The sequence below is a fragment of the Mustela lutreola genome, chromosome 6 (genome assembly GCF_030435805.1).
Source record: "Mustela lutreola isolate mMusLut2 chromosome 6, mMusLut2.pri, whole genome shotgun sequence".
Lineage (NCBI taxonomy): Eukaryota > Metazoa > Chordata > Mammalia > Carnivora > Mustelidae > Mustela > Mustela lutreola.
Window position 1 is genome coordinate 134,863,370 of NC_081295.1, and position 25,632 is coordinate 134,889,001.

Sequence of the window (25,632 nt, forward strand, 5' to 3'; positions counted from 1 at the left end):
CATCTGGAATCTTGTTATCCTGTTGGTCTCATTATAACTAGTAAGTTATAATAGTTTGTGAATCGATTCTCTAATTCTCTAGATATTTTCTTTGTCTTTTCCCAATCCTCATATTTTAGTTCTCCTTCTTGAGCCATTTCACTATCCGGAATGTCTAGAAAAATGTATAATACCATATGTGATAAGAGGTCTTGCTTTGGTCTTGACTTTAATGGAAATGCTTGTAGTATTTTAATACCAAGCATGATGCTGGTTTCTAGAAGAAACTTATTAACAAGTTAAATGTTACTAAATGTTTTTCCGCTATTTATTGAAACAAGTATATATATGTTTTTCTTTTTTGTGATTCTTGTAGGTTTTCTCTTATATTGTTTATTCTTATTTCATTTTATTTTTTTTCTCTATTTCTTCTTATATTGGTTTTCTTCTTGGAATTAGTAATTGAGTGATTACGACATGTACTACTAGGTTATCTAATGCTGAATTGTTCTTGCTTTCATAAGCACAGATCCACCTTAGTTACATCTATTAAAAAACGAGTGGGTAATTAAATTGTAGTATATCTATACAATAAAATACTGGTTGGCCTTGAAAGGGAATGAATTAATACATGTAGCAACATGGATGAATCTCCAGATCAGGTCAGGGGAAAAGTCAGAGACAAAAAGCACCTGTTGTAGGATTCCATTTATTTCAAATCCTAGAACAGACAAAAGTTATCTATAGTGATATCGAAAAAAATCGGTGGATGCCTGGGGTGACAGAAGTATTCTATCTATTGATAAGGGTAGTGCTTTCGTGCATATATACATTTGTCAAAATTCCTTGAACTTCATACATTAAGCGGGTGATTATAAACTATACTTCAGTAGGTTGATAAATAAGAAAAAAAATCTATGCTATTGTCACAGTCTTGCAGCTTGTTTTGTCTTTAGTACCTAAAACAGGGTATGGGACCTACTAGGGTGAATGGAGTAATTGCACTTAAGATAGAAACCCCCAGGGCCACCTGGCCTTCAGTGCTCTACATGCTCCACTCCCTGGACACATCCCTCTTGTTCTTCCCTTTACTTGTTCATCTTCAATCACACCATCCTGATTTTGTTTCCCTAACCTTGTGTCTTTGATCACATTCTTCCCTTTGCAAGGGGAGTACCTGTCTGCTCCTAGATTAGCTGTGCTTTGGGGATTTACAGCTCTGTTTTGACAGTACACCCCGGGATAAGTATATCCAGGAGAGGGAGTAGATAGATACCAGCATACATACACTGATAACAAGGTAAGTACAGACCAACTAATTACCAGTTTACCAAATAATGCAGAAGAAAATGCCTCCCAGAATGTTGGCACTCTTTCCTTGGGTTGCAATAAAGGAAAAGATATGAGCAAAAGCACAAGATTAAGGTGCCAGCAGCCATACTGGTACCATTGCTATCCAATGGGTGGTTAACCAAATGAGTTATTGGAGAACTAGTTCATGAACTAGTTCATGAACATAAGCTACCTCAGGGCAAGGGCCTCACTGGGCTCATTGTCCATCGTTGCATCCTTAGAGCATATTCCAGAGCTTAGCACATAATATACAGAGAATAAAAGTTAATTAGAAAAATGAGTGAATAAAATCGATTTGAACACTCTTAAGAGATATGTCATGCCACTGTTGTGGTCCAATGGAAGATGGTGAGCTTTGACTATGAAGGACTTTACATGTTCTAGGCTAACAATTTTTTTTTTCTGGAGTTACTATATTTTTGCTTAAAAGAAAACCCACAATCATTAAAAAATATTAATTTTTTAAAAGTAGTTCAGCAAGTAATGTAGGACATGAGTGATAATAACAAATTAATGAGTTTTAAAAGCATAAAACTCCTGGTGTGCTCAGGTGGCTCAGTCAGTTAAGCATCCAACTGTTGATTTCAGCTCAGGTCATGATATCAGGGTCATGAAATTGAGCCCCCTGTCCATGCTCAGTGTAGAACCTGCTTAGGATTTTCTCTCTCTCCCTGTCCCTCTGCCCCACCCCTTCCACTTGCACTCTCTTTCTCTAAAACAAACAAACAAATAAACAAATAAATAAAATAAAAGCATATAAGTCCTTATAGTAGTATAGTTATGTCATGTAAAAGCAATTGAAAATTTTAATATCTCTTATTTTGCCTTGATTGAAAACACCTGGGTTTACCTAAAAATAGGAAAATCTTACCCAGTTTCCTAAATATCTCAGGCAACGTACCAAATTTTGCATAGAAAACTAAAATTTACAGTGCATATTCTATCTTTGAAAACTGACCTTTTAAAATACTGTACAGCGACCAAATATTTAAGTCATTCATAAACTCATTTATCTGCTGAAACAAAATATCTTATTACAAGGATTTGGTGTAACATAGTTACAAACTGAAGGAAGCGCTTGTGCAAGAACTCTTTGAAAACCTCTTTCAGTAATATCCTCTTGTTCTTGTTATGCATTGCCCCCCCCCTTTTTTTTCCCAATTGTCCCACCTGTGTACTAGAAAATCACCTTCAGGGGTGCCTGGGTGGCTCAGTAGGTTAAAGCCTCTGCCTTCCAGGATCAAGTCCCAAGTCCAGCTCTCTGCTCCGAGTCTGCTTCCCCCTCCTCTCCCTGCCTGCCTCGCTGCCTACTTGTGATCTCTGTCAAATAAAGAAATAAAATCTTAAAAAAAAAAAAAGAAAAGAAAAGAAAGAAAGAAAGAAGAGAAAATCACCTTCGTTCCATGCACACATGTGGTTTTGCACTACAAATTATTCTTTGGCAGTCTAATTTTGAATGGATCCATTCACCCCACATCACTCCCTTCACACCCCGTAGACTGGGCCCCTGTCACCGCAGCTACTGACCATTCGATCTCAGATCATAAAGTGCCTGATGTCAAGTTCAGTCTATATAATTAGAACACACTGAGCGTTTGGATGAAGAAATGCTTTAGAGCTGTACACGTTTGTGAGCCAGCCACCTCTCCAAGGTTAAAGTGTAACACATCCTTCTTCAGTGCCCCCAGCTGTTTGTTTGTTTTTTTAATGCCCAATTCTTCTTCCAAAGCATTTCTTGTCCCCAACAAGATCGTTTTTTGTAGTGATCTCAGCTTTTGGCAGTGGCATTGGAGGTGAACAGGGTGCAGAATTCATGCCATGGAAAAATGGTAACTCAGCAGGTTCTACCAAAATGCCCTTTACCTCCTGCCTCTAAGCAATCCCAGGTCATATTCTTCCTTTCCAAGAGCAAGTTTATTTGAGATTGTAGAATTATTGAAGGTTTCCTTTTCAGTGGCTGAGACTGGCAGCTGAGAGTGGAATGGTAACATTAATATTGAAGGACAGACTCTCTAAGACTCACTTAGAATGCATTTCTCATCCCTCTGGGTGAGACTTGGTGGTGACACTCTGGGGACCTTTCAGCTCATGATGAATCACGGTGATCTCAGCACTGCGGAGCTCTGAGCTGCAATCCCCACTCCACTTCTCGTCTGTAGAACAAAGACGGTAACACCCACCTCATGGGGTTGGCGTTAATACAAATGTCACGTATGAAACATGAGGCTGCCCCGTGTCATTCTTCATGAAGTTTGAGTGAGTCTCTCCCTGACCTAAACTGGGAGAAGTTATGGGCACATGACAGTTCTAGGTTACAATCTTATAATTTATTTCTGAGTGAGGAAGAATCAAGAATAGCAAGAACATGACAGTAATCTGTTTAAGGAAAAACACCAATGTAGAAATCGCCTGAGCAATTTGACTTTGGATGATGTTAAAAGCCCTCTTGATTTGGTAGTACCCAACCAGATTCCCCTTTTCTTCGGGTAGTCAAGACAGCGTTTCTGACCTATAAAAACTCTGAAGATAGGGGCGCCTGGGTGGCTCAGTGGGTTAAGCCACTGCCTTCGGCTCAGGTCGTGATCTCAGGTCCTGGGATCGAGTCCCGCATCGGGCTCTCTATTCAGCAGAGAGCCTGCTTCCCTCTCTCTCTCTCTCTGCCTGCCTCTCCGTCTACTTGTGATCTCTATCAAATAAATAAATTAAATCTAAAAAAAAAAAAAAAAAAAAACTCTGAAGATATTTGGAAGCCTGTTCTCCAAAGCTGTACCTTCACAAAGTCTGGCTACCTTAATCATAATTTTTGAGTTCTAGCCTGGGAGATAAAGAGGGAAAGGCTCAAGATTTGGAAACCTGCCTTTGGGAACATGCTCTCAGACCGCTACGAAGATGTTCCCTCCTTGGGGCACTGGCCTCCATCAACTAATCTGAGGTTTGTCTTTTCACTCTCAATAGCGCATGATACAGGACTGAAGTTCTTAATTTTCACTTGGCCCAGCTTATCATAAAAAATGTCCAAATGCCTAGAAATAAATTTAACAAAAAGTTGTTTGTGTGTGTGTGTGTTGTTAAGAAATCACAAGTTCATGAACATACATTTGTATATGACCTTCTAAAATTTTATTGTTTTGCTCTCAGAGTTTAAGTCCAGCTGGTATGAATATTTGTTCAGGTTCAAGACAGGAATCAACTTGAATTACTTTCCATACGCATTCCCAAATATCCCAGAACAATTGATTGAAAAATTTCTTCCTTCACTCTCAACTTTGAAGTGCCATGTTTGTTACAGCTATGATGACCATATGACTTATTATCCAAACTGACTCAATTTTTAGAGTAAAAGAGAACATTGACATTAGTTAGAGGAAGTCTCAATTTAATTATGTCCTGTCACCTGGTTCTTCTTCCAAGACTGTCTTGGATATCCTTGGTCATTTACATTATTGTATAAATACTAGAACTACTTAACATGTTCCACCAAAAATATCTGTAGCTTATATCTATTTCTATGGTATTTGTACCATATATATTCTCCATTCTTTTCTTTTAAACTCTATTTTTATGTTACAGACATATTTCCTATAAACACCAGATAGTATTATTTGCAATCTAGCCTAAACATCTTTGTCTTTTAACTGGCACAGTTAGCCAATTTGCATGTTAAAGTTACCTAGATATTTGGTGTTTAATATACCATCTTGGTATTTCTCATGCCTGCTCTATGTACTTTTCTCTCATCTTTCTTCTTTTTGGATAGTTTATTTATTCTCTTTGGTTTTTTTTTTTTTTTTTTTTTTTTGGTTATAAACCCTTTCACTCCTCTTCCAGTGGTTACCTTAGACTATACAACATGCACCCCTGACTTATCAAAATAGAATGTAATTGTAATTGTGCTTCTGTTCTATTCTCTTCCCAGACAATGTAAGGACTTCAGAGTTTTCACCTTATTTCTTTCCAGAAGAAGAAAACAAGGAAGGAAAGCTTTCCGACAACAGATTTGCCAAAATGTTTTTTTTTATTCTGAAGACTGTCATCATGGACATCAGTTCCTTCAGGCCAAGAACTCCCTGTTTTACTCTTGGCTTGTCTAAGATCCAAGAGAACAAGAAGGGGACTGAGATGAGTCCGGCTTATAGAATCTTAGGAACATTTATTAACCAGCCAACTAGTTTTGTGGGAACAAGAAAATGCAGCATTTCAAGCCTCATTCCAAGCAGTACATGTATATCAATCACAGTCCACCCCCCACGTCCCCCCACAGCCTGCATAAAGCCATCCCATTGCCACAAAAACGAGTATCACATGACTGAAGTCAAGAACCTTCATCAGAAAACATGCAAGAAAACAGTTAACAAGTGAGATCTTGGCACCCCCTCTTTGCTTAATAGCGTTTCCCACTATATTATTCTTTCTGTCATTTCTTAGCATCTTTTATGATAAGACACCTACTTCTTGACTCCATGTAATCCCACACCAATGCCACAACACGTAGGATAAAGGAGAATGAAAAGGAGAAGGCAGGCTATGACCTGGATAGCCTGGTGGCTCTAACAGTTTGAAAGAATAAGAACCACCACCAAAAACACTAATCTTGTAGAATAAGGGATCAGAAATCTTGGCCAAGGCAATTTTGTCTTTATAAACCAGGCCCTTAATTGAGGCCCTATATTTCCACTGAATATCCGTTTTTAAGCTTCCTTTCTACAATATGTGTCTCTCGATTTGGGCTTTCAAAATTCTGTGTGTAAAATAAATTACAGAATTACCATGTTTCCTTTGGTTACCAGAAGAGCATAGCAACTTCATAGACTACTATGTTGTCAAGAATCTAACACATCTCGTTTCTTTTTTTTTTTTTTTTTTTTTAACTTGCATTCAAAATCAATCACTGGACTTTGTCAATATAAAAAAAAATAGGAAAATAGATATCTGGGCCAAAGTTCATGGGTGTATGTAAAGAGGAAAGAGCTGAACTTACAAGTGAAATTAAAGATCTGCTTAGGGATGGTAGTGTTATTGGCAAAGATGTGTGAAACTTGACACCATTAAAAGTGCAGCTAACAAAGCTCTAAGCTTGACCTCCTATTTCCAGTCTCTAAGGGGAAGAAAGTCTGCCCAAGAACAGGATGTGAGATGAGGGATTGTGCCGAATGAAGAAAATGAATGGATGGTCAGCAACAAAGTTCTCCTCGTGCATCAGCATGGCAAAGGTGGCAATGCCTGCTGTAGCGGCCGCCGCCTCTGTGCCCTCTTCATTCACTTCCACAAAGGACTTGTGGACAACTTTTGATATGAAAAGATCCCTGGTTCCTGACATGCCAGACAGATCAGCCTTGCGACTAAAGAGATCCTCTATACCCAGGTGGGCTAGGTGGGAGTTGAGGTCATAGCTCTCCTCCAGTTTGAACTTGGGCAAGTGGACGTTGACTTCAACCCAATCCAGATTCTCAGCTTTGGTCCACTCGTGCAGTTTTTCCAGAGTCAACTGTTCCTCAATCTGGAATGAGAATGGGCAAAAAGAAGAAGTGAGAACAATTTTACATAAGCAAACTAGCAAAACATTATTGAAATGAACGGACCCATTATATCAGTTGTTAATTAGTCTCCTCCGTGTCTTGTCCCCAGACAGATTCCATTTGGAAGATGTCATTTCTTTCCAGGGACTGGAGAGAATATAACAGAGATACAGCTGTTCCCTGACCGTAGCTGAAAATGTAGCTGAAAACTTTGGGCTTTGGAGTAGTCACATCCATGAGCCACTTGACAAAAGAATGACAAAGCACTGGAAAGGAAAGAACCATCCCTAAGCACACACCAAGCACCGGCCACTACCACACAAGGCAGGTGGATACAACCGGAAGAGACACGAAGCATGAAGCTGGGAGCTGTTACCTTCTTGAGACCCGTGGACCCATCCTCAATGTCATCAGGCAACAGGATAATCATGCTGAGCTCCTTGCCCCGGTAAGGCAGTTCCAGCACACGGCACTTGAGGTCCTGGATGTAGCCAAATGGGAGTTTCTTCTTCTGATACATCATTTTCACAGTTTTTTGGTCTTCCTGAAGAGTTGAAAACAAACAAACGAATGGCTCACTCACATTTTTATCCCCATTCTCTTCGAGTCAAGAGTAAGTTTAGGCAGTTACCTCTCTCTTACCTTATTCAGTCGGAATGGGGCATTCGCAGTGTCTTCCTTCCGGAACTCGTCCTCCCAGCTGCCTTTGAAATAGACGGCGTTCACCAGCACGAGTTTAGTCATGCTGTCAACCGTACCTGCAGCCAACAGTTCTGGAATCTTCCCTAAAAAGATACAGTTAGCTTTTTAAAAATAAATCCATCTATCAGAATTCCAAATTGGAACTAACAATTGATTAGCACTGAAATGCAATCCAAAAGCAAATTCTGTACTTAATTTTCCTTTCACGTGGTATGAAGTTAGGAAAGCCCTATCAGCATGTTTCTAATTTAAATAATCCAAGTAAAGGGCTAATGAGCTAAAACAGGACATTTCTCCTTTTCTGGAGTATATGGTAAACAATGAGCTTTATTTTAAGAATGACCATTCTTTTTCAGGAAAAAAAAATATCCTGAACAAAAGTATTTGGGGGCATTAGTAAACCACTTTTTCAAATCCTCTAAGTAGAAGTCTTCTCTCTCTCTCTCTCTCACACACACACACACATACACACACACACACAGAGCAAAAGCAAAAAAAAAAAAAAAAAAGCTTTTAGTACATATCCAAAAAGTAGGGCAGTTACTCCACTGAAACAGGGGATCCACCCTAGACCACAGACAGTGCTGCCCTGAACAACTCTTTGTATGGAAGACAGGTGTTCTGCAGGTGCCCTGACTTCTCCCACGACTAGGTCAGAGACAGCTGTGCTCGAAAGTCCCAGCTACCATCCCTGATTTCTTAGACAAGAAGTGGACCAAAATTATTTATGACCACAGTGGTTTGTGAATATTCACTCACAAGTATGAGCATATTCCTTTCCATGTGTATATGAAATAATCTGGGCCAGGCTAGATTTCCCTCAAATTTTTTATTCCTTTTATTCTACATTCAAGGTGAGTTTTCATTTTAAAATGGACTTTTGGGAACTTACGAGGGAAAATCTATTTAGCTACTTCAGTTAAATCATGCTGACATTTCCTCTGTGAAGAATTTTCTATGTGTGAACGCTGTCCAACTGGGTGGTGCAGAGTTCATGCCCAGGATGTACCCCAGGATTCCCAGGGTCAGGATGAGGGAACAGGAAAAAGGCAGAGGCAATCCCATGCAGGTGGGGAAGCTGGAGGAGGATGAGAACGTGTGTGATGCTTACATTCTGCCCTCTCTCTTACCTTCCGTCTGCCCTTTGACCCACTCATTAATCACCTTCCTCGAATCCTCAGAGGCTTGCTGAAAATCCACACTGGCCAATTCAGCACCATACATTTTCTGAGTTGAAGCTAGGAACTCCTGTTTAAAAAAAAAAAGGTAACGTCATGAATAACTCCTACTACATACAGAGATAGTTTCCTAAAATCCTTTAAAGCAGAAATGGTCCTAAAGGTACAAATTGCATTATAACAACAACAACAAAAATTCTAACATTATACTTTTTTTTATTATGGTTAAAAAAAAAAAAACTGGGGCACCTGGGTGGCTCAGTGGGTTAAAGTCTCTGCCTTCCACTCAGGTCAAGATCTCAGGGTTTGGGATCCAGCCCCGTATCGGGCTCTCTGCTCAGTGGGGAGTCTTCCTCCTCTCTCTCTCTCTGCCTGCCTCTCTGCCTGCTTGTAATCTCTGTCTGTCAAATAAATAAATAAAATCTTTAAAAAAAAAAAAACCCACAGAACACTAAATTTTCCACCTTAACTATTTTTTAATGTATAGTTCAGTAGTTTTGGTGTTGCATAAAATTCTTTTCCAACATTTGGCTGACATTTTCATAAATAAGCAAATACTGATTGTCCTTGGAAAAGAATTATGGAATTCACTCTTGATTTAGCAAAACAGCCAGGATCAATCTTTTTCACTGTGAAGACTATAAAATGAAGCCATCAATTAATGGGAGTGCTGTCTGTCATATGTTTTCATTCTGTCTCATTTTTTCTGAGTTTTTATAAAACTTTTTAAACATTTCTATGGCTTGGTTATGCTAGAAAAAAGTCTTCTTTGTCTAAGTGAGTTTTTGAACAGGAAGTGCAAAGTACTTACAGGGAGGAAATTGTACGTCTTCTCTCCATATAACCTATTAGCAAGTTTCAGGATATAGGAAGCTCCACGTTTGTTGATATCAGCATTCAGACTCTGAAATCTTGAATGAATCTCTTCAACCATATCAAAATGAAGAGTCTAAAATAAAGAAAACATTCCTTCTATAACATTCTTATTTTAAATTATAAGGTGATTCCTTGGCATTTGTTTCCACCAAACTAAATAATTGTGTTTTGGGTTTTTTTTTTTTTTTTTACTGATTATTCATGATCTGCAGCCCGATATTTTATTAATTTTTCATAGGTGAACAAATAATAGAAAATCCAAAATGTACAGCTTTGTGAGATACAATAATTACATCAGAAACTACTTTTATGGGGCGCCTGGGTGGCTCAGTGGGTTAAAACCTCTGCCTTTGGCTCAGGTCATGATCCCAAGGTCCTGGGATCGAGCCCTCATCAGGCTCTCTGCTCAGCGGGGAGCCTGCTTCCCTTTCTCTCTCTGCTTGCCTCTCTGCCTACTTGTGATCTCTCTCTGTCAAATAAATAAATAAAATCTTTCAAAAAATAAAAATAAGAAAAATAAACTACTTTTATACTACTTTTTGTTATAATTCTAGTTTTACAGTATGAGTGGTTAATAAACTGTTTATACAAGTCTGCTTTTTGTCCCAAAGAAAATCATAAATAAATCATGTGCTTATCTTGTATCTAATATAATTTCACTAACGTTCTCAGAAATAAACAGAAAAAATAAGAAACATGACCCAGGTAGGAACTCAAAGTTACTATAGGCAGAGGGGGAATTTTTTTTTTTACTATACTATTAGCATCAGTAACTCACTTAAAAATAACTTCTTTAAACTTAATATTTGGCAAAAGTTTAGTTCCTCATGTATCAGTTACAAATCAAGAGTCCTTTTATGGTTTTATGAGGCCTGGGCTGGTTCTTTGCTTTTAAGACACAAGGAACAAACCTCAACAGTGTACAAAGTCCACTTCCTCACCAAGATACGGAATGTTTCCATAGTTGCTGCAATCAATCTGCTTCAGGGGAAATAGGGGTGGGGAGGACCTTGAAACTATTCTTCGCTGAAGGCATAAAGAAAGCCTCCAAAGAGCAGCTGACAGGGAGCCCCAGGGTGGCTCAGTCCGTTAAATGTCTGCCCTTGGCCTCGGGTTTTGATCCTGGAGTCCGGGGATCAAGCCCCAGGCCGGGCTCCCTGCTCAGCCGGCAGTCTGCTTCCCCCTCTCCTCCTGCTTCTCCTCCTGCTCCTGCTCTGTATTTCTCACTTACTCTCTCTCAAATAAGTAAAAATTCTTTTTAAGATTTTATTTATTTATTTGACAGAGAGAGAGATCATAAATAGGCAGAGAGGCAGGCAGAGAGAGAGAGAGAGAGAGGGAAGCAGGCTCCCTGCTGAGCAGAGAGCCTGATGCGGACTCAACCCCAGGACCCTGAGATTATTGACCTGAGCCAAAGGCAGTGGCTTAACCCACTGAGCCACCCAGGTGCCCCATAAGTAAAATTTTTTTAAAAACAGAAGCTGGTATTAACCTTCAGGGAGTCACTAAAAATTACTTACTACCAGAGGGTAAGAAAAAAAGAAGAGCTTCGAAAATTTTTAAATGCTTTCATATCTGCACTGATGTAGAGGATTGGTTCTTCATAAAGTACAGTCATAGAGGCTTTGCAGCTGGAACAGACCATAAACTTGAATCCAGGGCTGGACCTTTCCTAGTATCAGCGCCCTGTACTTCAGGACTGGTACGTCAGAAAGCCCTTCCCTCTTGGCACTCCTTTCCCCTAGATTCCAAGGGAAGTCAGGGTTCCTCTCTTGGAATGAAAGAATACCCAGCACGGAAGTGGGCTCCACCCCCACAAAGGACAGGAGGAAGGTTAGGCATTTGCTTCTCCTCCTGGGAGTGAGAGAGGGACCAGCCACACCCTCAAGGGCTTGGTCCCCAACCCCTACCCCAGCCACTCCCTCCCTGCAGGGCCCTCCCACTCACAAAGGCACACTGTGTCACAGCCCACAGAGCCACACTTGGTGCCAGGCCCAGGGCTAGGCGGAGGCAGCACCGAATCACACACTTGCTTTGTCCCCTCGAAAGGACACCACTGCCAACTTCTCCACTGTGGAGCATTTCCTATGTGTCATTATGCTCAAAAGTAACATTACATAAACAGGCTCATCACATGCAAAGCAGAGAATGGAAAATCCTCGTCCAGGAAGAGATGTTCTGGCTTACAGAAAAGCCGTCATGCAATAGGCACACCACAGGGCTTTCATCAGCCTTCCTCACTGCCCTGCCCTCAGCCACATAAAAGACAGTGCCTGGCACTTAGCAGGTGCCCTGTAAAGACTTGATCATAAAGGAAAGCCTGCGGGCGCCTGGGTGGCTCAGTGGGTTGGGCCGCTGCCTTCGGCTCAGGTCTTGATCTCAGGGTCCTGGGATCGAGTCCCGCATCGGGCTCTCTGCTCAGCGGGGAGCCTGCTTCCCTCTCTCTCTCTCTCTCTGCCTGCCTCTCCATCTACTTGTGATTTCTCTCTGTCAAATAAATAAATAAAATCTTAAAAAAAAAAAAAAAAAGGAAAGCCTGCATACAAATGGACTGTTCTTGGGGCTTCTTCTGAAATTCTGACCTCACAGTATATGGTTGAACACAGAAATACAGTTTTAAAAACACACCGTTAGGAGGGGTGCCTGATGGGGCGCCTGCGTGGCTCAGTGGGTTAAGCCTCTGCCTTCAGCTCAGGTCATGATCCCAGGGTCCTGGGATTGAGCCCCACATCGGGCTCTCTGCTTAGCAGGGATCCTGCTTCCCCCTGCTCCCCGCCATCTCACCCCACCTCCACCCCACCCCCCGTCTGCCCCTCTGCCTACTTGTGATCTCTGTCAAATAAACAAAAATCTTCAATTAAAATTAAAAAAAAAAAAAAGAGGGGCGCCTGAGTGGCTCAGTCGGTTAAGCATCTGCCTTCGGCTCAGGTCATGATCCCACAGCTCTGGGATAGAGCCCCTCCTCAGGCTCCCTGCTCAGCAGCAAGTCTGCTTCTCCCTCTGCCCTCCCCCCACCCTTCACACCCTCTGTCTCAAATATATAAATAAAATCTCAAACACATACACACACACTGTAAGAGCTCAAAAGCACGACATCTCAGTACAGACTTGACCTGAGCAAGGAGACTCAAGGGAGAGCGGGCTGTTTTTGTTCGGTTCTGCTGACCTTGGACACCTGTGCTGCAGTATTGCCTCGAGTCCCCAGAAAGATCATGGCCAGGGCTGATGAAATGCTGAAGGGAGAGATGAAGATGTTCCCAGTAGGACTGTCCTCATTCAAAGCGCGGAACAGGTCCACGGCGAAATGGGTGTTGGCTGTACTCAGCTGCTCCATGGTGAAGGCTACAACACAGAACAGAGGGCCCGAGCTGCTCACCGGCCACCACAGCAAATGAGGCAATCTGCATCTTCCCAGCTCCTCCTCAGCGGCTGCCAACCGCCCTGGAATGCCCTGAAAGGCCCTGCAACTTGTACTTTCTCTTTCTCACTTTATTTTTAGGAGGGCAAAATACTTACCACATGCACGCATGTGGGACTGGGGATGACCCCCGCACAGTCCAGCTATGTAATTTCACCAAGGGATTTAGCAGGGACCCCGGACTAGGGCATCCTAAAGGGCTCTGCCCTCACAGACAGGCTGAGGAGGGGCCCACACGGAGTCTCGCCTACTAAGTTTAGGAGCACACACATTGCTGTGCACCTTTGGTTCAAGTCCCTGATTCATCTGGGCAATGAATCCACTGTCCATATTTACCTGCAATAATGTGTCTACTAGAAAATCATTACTACCTACCTGCGCACTAAAGCAAATTCCACTGAAGTAAATATAATTGTCCTCATTATTGAGATTTAGTCTAACGCTTCCACAGGTTAAGTATCGCAAGTCTCATAGCTTAGTGTTGGATGTGAGTGCTTAAAAACACAACACAGGTCCCAGGGTGTGGCAGGGCAGCGGGACAGGGAGGTGACAACTATCTTCTCTGTCACTCTTGCAACAGTTAGGGGCACTTGGCCTTGGGTCTCAGCTCGGCCACTGACTTCTCTCAGAGCCTTAATGTCCCCACAGAGAGTCCAGGAAGACCACCAGCTATGCTGGCCGCCTAGCGGGTAAGGAATTAGCTACATTACTGTTAACTGATAAATCATCTCAGGGATCTGGCCTCCTTTCTCTTCCTCCTGTGGCAGCTCCCCGGGCCCGCGCTGCCAGGAAACTGCAACAAACAGCTCAAGCGAGAAAGGGAGAACAGGAAGAAAAACATTCCGATCCCGGGTCCTACTGACTCCAGCCGCCACGCACTGACCTCGGCCCTCGCTGGCCTAGCGCCCCCCGCGCGGCGCTAGGGGATCCGGGCTCCCGGGGGCGGAGCGCACGGCGTGGGCTGCGGCGTCCGCGTCCGGCGCAGGGCAGGGGGGCTGCGCAGGGAGCGGTCCGCGCGCAGGGGCGGGGGGCTGCGGGGATCACTAGGCACCCGGGGCTCGGCGCCTATGGAGTTCCGGCTGGCCTGTTCCGCCCGGCCCACCTCCCCAGACTCCCCGGCCCCGCCTTACCGGCTCCGCGTTCGGACAGGCTCCGGGTAAAGAAGCTTACGGTCCGAAGCCCTTATAGCTGCGGAAGGGGAGTGTCGCCCAGGCAGGCGGTGAGCAGGCAGTAGGGCAGGGCCTTGGCCCTTCCCCCAGAGGACTTCCTGGGAGTCGGGGCTTGGAGGCTGGCCTTGTCGAAGGGAGGTGAATGTGGGCTCCGCGCAGCGTCCCCCTTTCAACCCCTTTCTGAGTTCTAGGCAAAGTCAGATCCCTGGCAAGGATCTGATAGGCTATTTCTTACTAAGATGTGAATGACTGCCATTATTACAGTGTCACCTCTTAGAGGAGAGACTAGCACTGTTGAGTGCCATGCCATCTGTGTATGATATACTCCAAACTTGAAGGTTATTTGTTTTATTTATTTTTTGGTGGGGGAAGCAAAGTAGGGACCTCTTGTGTAGGATGCAAAAGGGGTTTCCAGAATAGGAGAAAACAAAGTCTGGTCCAAACAACATCCTTGCTGTCACTGTCAGGTACAAAGTGGGCTCCGCTCCAATACTTCCTTCACAGGTGATGACCGCATCAGCTAAGTCAACTCACACGCCACACACCATGATAACTGACAGCTGTGAGCAATGAAGAATTGCTTACCCACTAGAGTAAAATGTGGACTCAGCAATTTTTCTTCCTATACTATTAAAACAGAAGGACTGTGGTTGAGTAGTAAAGGCAATAATTATTTCTGTGGGGTTTTTGTCTGTTCGTTTCTCCTTTTAAAATCCAGCTATGTAATTTCACCAAAATGTATAGCGCCCAAAGGTATGAAATAATTCTGTATCCATGAAACTCCTCCCCTGCTTTTTTTTTTTAATATCACCATGTAAAGGGGACAAAGGAAAATCCTATTGCTTTATTAGTACAGATAATATAGTTTGAATAGATTAGGAGATCTCTTTCAACTGTGAGAACTTGTTTATAATGAAAGGAACTAAGAAAGATCACAGTAGTGACTAATAAAAATACTGTCCATAGTTATTTTAAAAAGCAAGTATTTAATAACTGGGATTGTAGAGTGCTTTACAATTTACTAGGATAAAAAAATCAACATTTATGGAAAACCAATCGCAATTAAGTTGAAGCAGTTTGATCAAATCTGGTAAGCTCTCCACCAATTCTCACAAAACTAGAGAACAATTCAGTAGCTTCTGCGAGAAAGTCAAGTGCAAAGCTGTGCTGAAAAATTAAATTAAAATCTGAAACACGTAAACCAAAAAAAGAAAAGTGTTCTGAATTTTTATTTTTTTTCTCCTGACATTTTACATTTGTGCTTATCTGGAGTTAGTAGTAATCTGGGTCAAATATAAAATGAAACCATTTCCTAAATCAATACATTTACTGTCTAAGGTCAAGACAAAGTATTCTGTTGTATAACATTGGAATGTCCTTCTTGTGGCTTTAAACTGTGCATGGCCCTCTATCAAAGGTCACACCGAGATACCCTCACACCCTGGTGATGGCACAGCCAGTTTGGATAATGCTTGACCTATCTACTGATCTCAAATGCATGCTTACCCTACTGTGATTCAGCAATTTCACCCCAGGATTATACCCAAGGAAAATGTTTGTGAGGGTGTGCATCTGGAGATACATACAAGAATGGCTCTGACAACGTTATTTATATGAAACCTGACCTGGAAACCAGCTAAATGCCCATCCACAGAAGAACAGATAAATTACTGCAAAAGAATGATACACAACAGTGGAAATGAACACACTACAGCAATACACAACAACAGGTCTGAATGTTACCAATACACTGTTGAACAAAAGACTTCAGATACTAAAGATTCTGGTTCTAGTTACAGAAAGTTCAAAAACAGAACTAATTCAGGGTATTTGATGTCAGGAAAGATATTCTCTTTGGGGAGGAAGGAGCACTGTACTGATTCTATTTTCTTGTTTGCTCTGGCATTTGGGGACCTGATCCTGGAGTGTCTGCCCCTACCACAGCTAGCTAATTCCTAGAGATAGTGAGTGGTTCCCATGATAGCGAAACTTGGGTATACAAACCCCACTAGTTCCGTGACCGTACTCTCAACTATCTTTTTCATCAAACTCTCACACCTCAAGCCAGTACTCCCACTGCCCTAAATTACCCCAGGGCAAGGCACCGAACAGAGACCACCTGAATAGCCCAGAGCCCAGCAAAATTATTTAAAGCTCCCAGTCCTACGTTTTCTTAGTGTACCTACCTTGTCTTGCCATTCCTTCCTGTAAGAACCCCAGTAAAGTCTCCGGGCCACGCTTTGCCCTCTTGCCTTCTGCCTGGGGTGCTTCCCAGGTCCTGCATGTTCTGGCATGGTGTGGTTTGCCTTTTATTTCCAGGGATCTATGAGTATACACCTCCTTCAGGACTATCATGTCCATGTCAGCAGTCCTACCATAACTGACAAAAACGTATCCCAGGTTCATCTTTAAACACAGGGGGCATGAGTAGGAGCAGCATGGGGTAGGGAGGGCTCTGGGGTACTGATATTGTGGCATTTCTTGACATGGGTAGTAGTTACACAGGTGTATTCACATTGTGAGAATGTGCTGAGTTGTACACAAAATTTCTGTGCTTTTTTGCGTGTATGTTATACTTCAGTAAAAATTATACTTTATATATATACTTTATACTTCAATAAAAATTATTAAAAAGTAGCAACAAAAATGTTGAATGCCAGTGATTATCTTTTTTTCTGTCCCTCCTTTTTCCCCTGCTGCAGGGTCAATCAGCTTGAAGCTGGCTGGCATGTAATCCAGCCTGTCCACCCCATAACTATGTCCACAGTTTGTGCCCAAGGGACCCAGATGAGCTAGAGAGCCTCCTGCCCTTCCTCTCTCCCAAGTCCAGCGACACACAACTCTGAATCCAGGAAAGAAGCCCTTCCCATCTACTCCTGCATGTGAGCACACTTCAACCACTACTTCAAGAGGCACAATAAAGGAGATGCAGTATAAACTTTTCAAAGACCAATAGCCAGATTTATAAAACCCAGGAGAAAAATCTCAAGCAGCACCAATAAGTGTTTGAGAAATAATTGTGTTTGTTATTGACTTCTAGGTTAATTGCACTGAGGTTAGAGAACATGAATTCTCTATTATTGTCATCTTTAAAAGTATTTTCAGATTTGCTTTATGGTCCACATTATGGTTAATTTTTGTAAATACTCCTGTGCATCAGAAGAAAAGATATATCCGAAATCCATTAGGGGCAGTGTTCTATATATGTGACCATTAGGATAAGGGCAATTAATCATTTTATTCTGCTCTCTGCTTAAATCGACCAAGCATATTTAGCAAGACAGTCACTAAATGTCAGTATTACTATTGACTAGTGACAGATGGAAAATGAAATTAAAATAAAGATATCACTTAAAGTAGCCTCAAAAAAAAATCAAGCAAGTGGAAATATGTCCAGCAAGATATATTTTTAAAAACCTCTATACAGAAAGCTTTTAAATATTAAGAGAATTTTTTTTAGAAATCTAACTGAATAAAGCAGTATCTCGTGTTCAATGAGGGGAACTCACTATTGGTGAAGATGGCTGTTTACTTCTGATTGATTTTTTAAATCAATCCCAATCTTAATCAGTATTCCAAAGGAAGTGTGTGTGTGTGTGTATACGTGCACGCACACAAGCTGATTATAAAATTTGCATGGTGTTGTAAATGATCAAAACACTCTTTTTTGCTGTTGCTATTTATTATTGATCAAAACACTCTTGAAGGAGAACAAAGCAAGGGGCCATGTTTCTACTATATCTCAGAACTTATAAAGCTGTAATAATTAAAACAGCCCAGTACTGGTGCAGGGAGAGATGACAGGTCAATGAAAGAGAATAGAGGGTCCAGGAACAGAGCTTTGCATGTACTGACATTTGATAGAAGTGGCAAGGTGTCCATGAGGAGAGGATATAATATTTAATAGGTGGTAGAGACTATTGAATATCCAAATGCAAAAAGTAAAGAGACAGCTGGGGCTGCCTGGCTGGCTCAGTCCATAGAGCATATGACTCGATCTCAGGATTCTGAATCTGATCCCCATGTTGGATGTCGAGATTACTTAAAAATAAAAGTCTTAAAAAAGGAAACGAGAGAAAGAAGAAAAAAATTCCTCACCTTACCCTATACCAAAAAAAAAAAAAAAAAAAAATCAGTTCCATGGATATTTAAGAGTATGAAATACCATGTGAAGAGTAAAATTAACTAAACTTCTAGAAGAAAATGTAAGACATTTTTCCATGAGTTTTCAAAGAAAGCATTTAATATAAAAGAAGCAATTAATAAGTCTGACTACTTTTAAAATAAGAATTTCTGTTTATTACAAAGACAAATTAAGAGAATTAAAAACATAAGTCACACAGTTGGATGAGAATTGAATGGCACATGATGGACAAAGATGGTTATCACAGTGCATGCGCGCATATAACTTACACAAATCACATTAAAAACTTTAAAAAAGGCAAATGATCTGAATAAACACTTCAAAAAGAGAAAAGCCAAGTGGTTTATAATGTATGAAAAAGTGTTAAATACAAATTTTAATGAGATACTTTGTACTCACTTTGGCAAAAATTTAAAATTCTGACAATTCCAAGTGTTGACAAGGATATAGAGCCACCAGTATTCTCTTGCTCCTGGGTATATTATGAACTGATAAAACCCCTTTGGAAAATAGTTCAAGGTTATTTAAGAATGTTTGCCCAGCAATTCTTCCCTATCCTAGAGAAATATGTTCACATTTATATCAAAGACATGTACAAAGGGGCAACTGGGTGGTTCAGGTCATGATCCTGAGATCCTGGGATTGAACCCTGGATTGAGTTCCCAGCTCAGTGAGGAGCCTGCTTCTCCCAATTCCCCTGCTAGTACATGTGTACGTGCTCTCTCTCTCTCTCTCTCGCATAAATAAAATCTTCTTTAAAAAAAGACTTGTAAATAATATTCAAGGTAGCTTTATTGGTGAACTGCAAAGATCAATAGTAGGAGATTGGATACGTGAACTGGGATATATCCATTCAGTGGAGTGGAATACTATGTAGCAATGAAAAGAGGCAAATTATTGCTGTGTTCGCAACATGGATGAAATTCCCAAAAATAAGTTGAGCAAAAGAAGCCACATTCTAGCGACTACATTTCAACATTATCTCATTTATATCAATCTCAAAGTCAAGCTAAAGCAAACTATGCTATTTTAGAGAGAAGCAAGAACATGGTTGCAAAAGTCAGAAGAGTTGTTACCAGTGTGGGAATGTGGGGGCTGTGATCTGGAGGGGTCACATGGAGGGGAGAGTATTTGGTATTTTGAGCTGGGTTACTTGAGTGCATGCTTTATAATTAGTTGTTCCACAACTCTTATGATCTGTGCAGTACATTTTATGATAAACGAGGTAAAATCATACCAAGTTATCTAACAGACTAACATAGCACCAAATGCCTGAAAAGCTGCTGCATCTGTAATTATAAATTAAATTAAGAGAGGAGTAGAACATAGGAGCCAGAGATAAAGGAGTACTGGGCAGGTGCGTGAGCAGATGAGCTGATTCCCATAGCAATGCTGCCTCCCTTGACAGCCCTCCCGTGAGATTCCTCCCTTGTGCTCTGTGCTGCGTGGCCCCCTGCTGGAATGCACTGTGACAGGTGCAGCGCTGACAACAGAGGGCTGTAAGGAGTGCGTCCCCATGGGACACGCCAGGCGGTGTTGCCAGACCCTGTCCTCTCAGCTGGCTGCCAGCGTTGGTAGCTCTATGCAGCAGTAGCTGGATTTTTTTTTTTTAAACAGACTTTTGATTTTGTTCAGAAGTTTCCAGTCAGGTAAAAGCCAGGGAGAAAGTAGGGAGAAAGAGCTTGCTGTGCACTTGATGGATGAATTGAGACTAAGTACAAACAAATCTGCAAACTTGCCATTCTTGTAAAGAGTATGGAGACTCATCGGTGAAGACTGTCAACCTTGAGTGAAGTCATCTGACATGCCAAGTCACCGCATGAAAGGCCGAGTGCTTCCAAATCATTGCCCCAAAGCCAAACAGACATCCTAAAAAAGGAACTGAGAAAAGTAAAAAATCAGATGCTTAAAATGATATAAACTGCTTGAAGACATTGTAAGAAAGATATCTTCATTGAGACGGAATCAAAGTCTGTCAAACCACATGTGCCTTTTCCATGCAGAATGCAAGGGAGAGCGAGCATTCCCATCCACTTCCTGATCAGTTAGTTTGGGTTGGAAAGGAGAGCTTCCCCCAGTGTTCACACAGACGGTCTCCAATGCTGTGGGCACCCTCCTTCCTCCCAGTCTAGTCTGAGAACTCATTGCCAGTGGGTGGAAGGGAGCTCTTCCTAAGACCTTCCTAAGACCTCCTCTTCATCCCTAATGTTGGGCACTGCCAACATTACTTCCCACCAAGTCTTCCCAGCCCAGCTTGACCTCCAACAATAAAGAATATCAGTCCTCCATGGGGTGACCCTCCAGCTGGACTTGAATTATTCCTCCTGCCCCACATCTTGAAAGTAGGAGACTGCTATACTTAGATTTGCCTTGACCTTCAAAACAAGGTGATCACTGATCATCCAGAACCCCCATAAAAATCTTGATTTTTCTCCCTCTCTTTTCAAAAGCCATTTCGAATTGTTTTGCCATTCAATTTAAGACACTGTAATTAAGTGAACTGTTATACTTTTAATTAACTTGAAGTTTGGCTGAGTTAAATGCCTCACAATACTGTTTTATAAATACATTAAATGTGGTTCTTATGAGTAACTATTTCCATGTTGTTGTGGTCTCTAGATAAGATATTTTATCTTAGATAATCCCTCAAGACATAAACAAAATGTACAATATTCCATGGGCATGGAAATATTTTAAGCTTATAAAGTTATTTTTGTAAACCAAGAGCATTATTTACTGTAGTTGAAAGAGAAATATGACAATTACTGGCTATTTACTTAAATAATTTTTCAACTTTTTTCAGTAATTTACTTTTAACTTGTTAAAACAAGAAGAATGACTGAAATCACTCTGTGAATAATGTTTTCCTATAAACAGTGTGAGAGTTTCAGGTGAGACACAGTAATTTCATGAAAATGAATAATTTTAGCCCTGACCAGTGGCTACAGGTGACTAGACAGTCTTGGGAAATTCTACACCAGTTATATTCTCATATCTTGGGCAGCTTAATGATTGGGGTTATAGAAATGGAGAAAACAACCCCTCAAAGTTTCTTCTAGTCCCTTTACTTTCCGCCAAAAACAATGGGACAAACTCCTTGTTTAAATTTCAGCTGCATAACAGAGTTTCATCCACTAGAGGGCTGAATGTCTTCATTATAAAATAACAAGGGATCTGATGTCCAAATACCGGGAACCCTCCTGTAGTTCAAACAAGATCAGTCCCCTTTCTAGGATACCTGAAGTTTCCAGAAAATTAATTTCCTCTTACAAATATGCATGTCAGTCAGGGCTTTCCTTTCACCTCACCTCCAACTCTTTCCCCCTCATTTCATAAGGTTGTTTTTTGTTTTTAATATCTCAAATTAGAAGGCCCACTTTCTTCCAAATCTTTGTACCTGCTACTATCTGGCCCTGGAGTGACTGATTCCTTTCGAGTCTGGCCTTTGCTAGATGCCCCCTCTGTTGAGACTGACCCTGGCCATGAGGACTCTGTTCTTACTCCAAGTGACTTTGTTTGCTTTCCAGCACCTGTCTCCAGCAGAAACTATCCTGCTTATGAATGAGTCGTCTCTCTCAACAAATTATCCCATCACAGCAATGGGGCTTTGACCCCGTTTTTCACTGCCACATCCACAGTATCCAGAACAACACCTAATGCATGGTAGATGTTTAGTAAATATCGTTGAAAAATACCTGGGGGTGCCTGGGTGGCTCCGTGGGTTAAGTGTCCCACTCGTGGTTTTGGCTCAGGGTCATGAGATCGGGCCCTGTGTGGGACTCCACGCCCAGCAGGGAGTCTGCTTGAGATTCTCTCTCTTCCTCTGCCCCTCCCCCACTGCATACGCCCCCCCATAAATAAATAAATAAACCTTTTTTTTTTTAATAAAATGCCTCAATATATGAATGAAGATTAAAGCCCAAAGCAAACTGCACTGTTAAATAACCTGAGAGATGGGTAAGACACCTTGTTGAGTTGCTTGGGTTGGGAGATGAGAGTGTGTGAAACCCTGAAACGGCGATGTCAAGAAACAGAAGGGGGTACTTTCAGAGGAGGTGGGTCCTAGCCGGGAAGGACTATGCAGGTGTTGAGTGGGTTTGCTGTGTGTGGTGAACTGGTCATCAGGGCAGAGCAGCAGAGAATTCAAAGCTGAAAGGGCAGCCAGAGGATATAGAAGAGAGAAGAGGTGACAAGAGGCTAGCTTCTGAGCAGAGAAGAGGGGGAAAACCCCAAAGCCTCAAACACTTCCGCTGGTGTGGCCAAGGAATAGATAAGTCAGGGGTACAGCCCTGCTCCACTCCCTGTAGCCCCCTCCCTACTCCCTTGGCCTCTCTCCTGCACTTTCTCCTACCCATTTCTTTTGTTTTGTTTTGTTTTTAAAGATTTTATTTATTTATTTGACAGAGAGATCACAAGTAGGCAGAGAGGCAGGCAGAGAGAGAGAGGGAAGCAGGCTCTCTGCTGAGCAGAGAGCCTGATGCAGGGCTCCATCCCAGGACCCTGAGACCATGACCTGAGCCGAAGGCAGAGGCTTAACCCACTGAGCCACCCAGGTGCCCCTCTCTTACCCATTTCTCAGTAAACCAGTGCTACCACTGACCTTTTGTGTGAGTGAGGGTTTCCTGTTTTAATCCCCAAGAGCAGAAGCTCCTCTCTGACTCCTACACTCTGTATGCTAGGGCTCAGCTGATTCAATCAGTCCTGTGGAAGAGACTCTTCCTGTTGACTAATTCAACAGAAAGCTATTAGGGCTCTTAATAACATTTCTCAGCTATCACTTCTTCTTTGCCATTTAAAATAGCATAATCGTGGGAGTCCTATCCCTCATGGTCACAAGTCCTACCATCATTTAAGGGGAAGGGATTATAGAGGGGGTGGAAATGTGGGGCCATCTTAGAATTCTGCCCCCTAAATCATCCCAAGCATTTTCAGTTCCTCTGTGTCCTCTCAAAGACACCAGAATTGTTAACATCTGTAATCTCTGGGACTCCTTGAATATGTAATGACCCTACTCCTTTCCTGCTACACTTTCCTTGTGTCCTGGCAAGTTGGCCACTACTCTTGTTTTTATTTCTTAATGTTTCATTTAAATTAAATATAGTTAACATATATAATATATTATTAGTTTCAGGGGTAGAAGTACAACACCCAGTGCTCATTACATCACGTGCCCTCCTTAATACCCATCACCCAGTTACCTCACCCCCTGACCCACTTCCCCTCCAGCAACCCCCAGTTTGTTTTCTAGTTAAGAGTCTCTTATGGTTTGGCTCCCTCTCTGTTTTCAACTTATTTTATTTTTCCTTCCTTTCCCCTGTGCTCATCTGTTCTTTTGTAAATTCTGCATATGAGTGAAATCATATGGTATTTGTCTTTCTTGGAATGACTTATTTCACTTAGTCTAATACCCTCTAGTTCCATTCACGTCACTGCCAATGGCAAGATTTCAGTCTTTTTGATGGCTAAGTAGTATTCCAGTGTGTGTGTGTGTGTGTACACATACATATACCACATTTTCTTTATCCATTCATCTGTCAGTGGACAACTGGGCTCTTTCCATAGTTTGGCTATTGTAGACATTGCTGCTATAAACATTGAGGTGCACGTGCCCCTTCGGATCACTACATTTGTATCATTGGGGTAAATACCCAGTAGTGCGACTGCTGGGCCATAGGGTAGCTCTATTTTCAACTTTCTGAGGAACCTTCATGCTGTTTTCCAGAGTGGCTGCACCAGCTTGCATTCCCACCGACAGTGTAAGAACAATCCCTATCAAAATAGCACCAGTGTTTTTCACAGAGCTGGAACAAACAATTCTAAAATTTGTTTGGAACCAATAAAGATTCCAAATAGCCAAAGTAATTTTGAGAAAGAAAACCAAAGCTGGAGGCATCAAAATGCTGAACTACAAGCTGTATTACAAAGCTATAGTCATCACGACAGTATGGTACTGTCACAAAAACAGACATAGATCAATGGAACAGAACAAAGAACCCCAAAACGGACCCTCAACAATATGGTCAACTAATCTTCCACAAAGCAGGAAGGAATACCCAGGGGAAAAAAGATAGTCTCTTCAACAAATAGTTTTGGGGAAATTGGACAGCTGCATGCAGAAAAATGAAACTGGACCACTTTCTTACACCATACACAAAAATAAATTCAAATGGATGAAAGACCTAAATGTGAGACCTGTCTCACATCAAAATCCTAGAGGAGAACACAGGCAGCAACCTCTTTGACACTGGCGCAGCAAGTTCCTACTAGACATGCTCTGGAGGCAAGAGAAACAAAAGCAAAAATGAACTATTGGGACTTTATTAAGATAAGAGACTTCTGCACAGCAAAGGAAAAACCAACGAGAAACTAAAAGGCAATCTCAGGTTCTTAATCTACCACCTGAAGATAATGCAAGCTCTCACGTGCCACAGGGGATTACTGTAAATTCTTTGTAATTACAGGTTGCTTAATGGTGATATCTCCAATAAAAATCCTCTTATAGTTTCATTAAATGAGTTTTTGTAACATCCCTGTTCATAATGGACCCAAATGGAAACAATGCAAACTTCTATCAACAGTAAAAGGGACAAATACAATGTATATTTATACAATGTATATTTATAAAATGGCATATTTATACAATACAATGGTATGATGCAGTGAGAATCCACTACAACTGAACTAAAACATAACAGGGGAATTTCTGTGTAATATATTTAGGGGGGAAACCAACCACAGATTTGTGAAAACCGTAGAATGACATTGAAATAAAAAGTTCCAAAACAGACTAAGCTAACTTACAATGTTCAAAATCAGCATAATGCTGAAAGGAAGAGTTGCAATGATTGGAAGGCTGACTCTGTGCTGTGGTTAATGTTGTACTACTTGATCTCAGTATTTTTTTTTTATGAGTTATTTCAACAAGTAAAAATTCGCTGGACTCTATACTTTGGAATATTATTTTCTGAATATAACTTATATTTCAACAAAAAGTTCAAGGATATGTAAAGCACATGATAACCACAAGAAAATATATGGAAGTAAACTATCCTCAAATAAATTATAAACAGAAGATAAGATGATCATCCTTCCAAAGGATATCTTTGTGTTAACGTGCTCTGCATGTGCGATGATACTGACTTTGAAATTATTTTGCAAATTAAGTCAGGTTACAATGAACGTAGAGTTACCTATCAACTCATACATATGAGAACATAAGCACATTTTCTGGAATTAAACTATCCCTTTTATTTCCCTACAGATCAAGTAGAAGTTCAGGCCTGAGGCTTTTGTGCTG

General features: G+C 41.4%; 1 protein-coding gene across 1 annotated transcript; it reads right to left on the reverse strand.

Annotated features, from left to right (window-relative positions):
- Positions 1-5,461: 5,461 nt before the first annotated feature.
- SERPINB1 (serpin family B member 1) lies at positions 5,462-14,310 on the reverse strand. The gene is made up of 7 exons (XM_059179115.1): positions 14,153-14,310; positions 12,771-12,946; positions 9,540-9,677; positions 8,681-8,798; positions 7,491-7,633; positions 7,225-7,392; positions 5,462-6,829 (listed from the first exon to the last, which is right to left on the reverse strand). Exons 2-7 carry the CDS (start codon positions 12,936-12,938, stop codon positions 6,428-6,430), a joined length of 1,137 nt encoding a protein of 378 aa, XP_059035098.1. The 5' UTR covers positions 12,939-12,946; positions 14,153-14,310; the 3' UTR covers positions 5,462-6,427.
- Positions 14,311-25,632: the final 11,322 nt, after the last annotated feature.

What these genes read in the sequence shown, in the direction of transcription:
- SERPINB1 (XM_059179115.1), bottom strand. Translation starts at nt 12,938, where the DNA reads ATGGAGCAGCTGAGTACAGCCAACACCCATTTCGCCGTGGACCTGTTC. An exon ending in CTGCAGCACAGGTGTCCAAG is followed by an intron (nt 9,678 to 12,770) that starts GTCAGCAGAACC and finishes TCTTTATTTTAG; the next exon opens with ACTCTTCATTTTGATATGGT. An exon ending in GGTCCACGGGTCTCAAGAAG is followed by an intron (nt 6,830 to 7,224) that starts GTAACAGCTCCC and finishes TTCTCATTCCAG; the next exon opens with ATTGAGGAACAGTTGACTCT.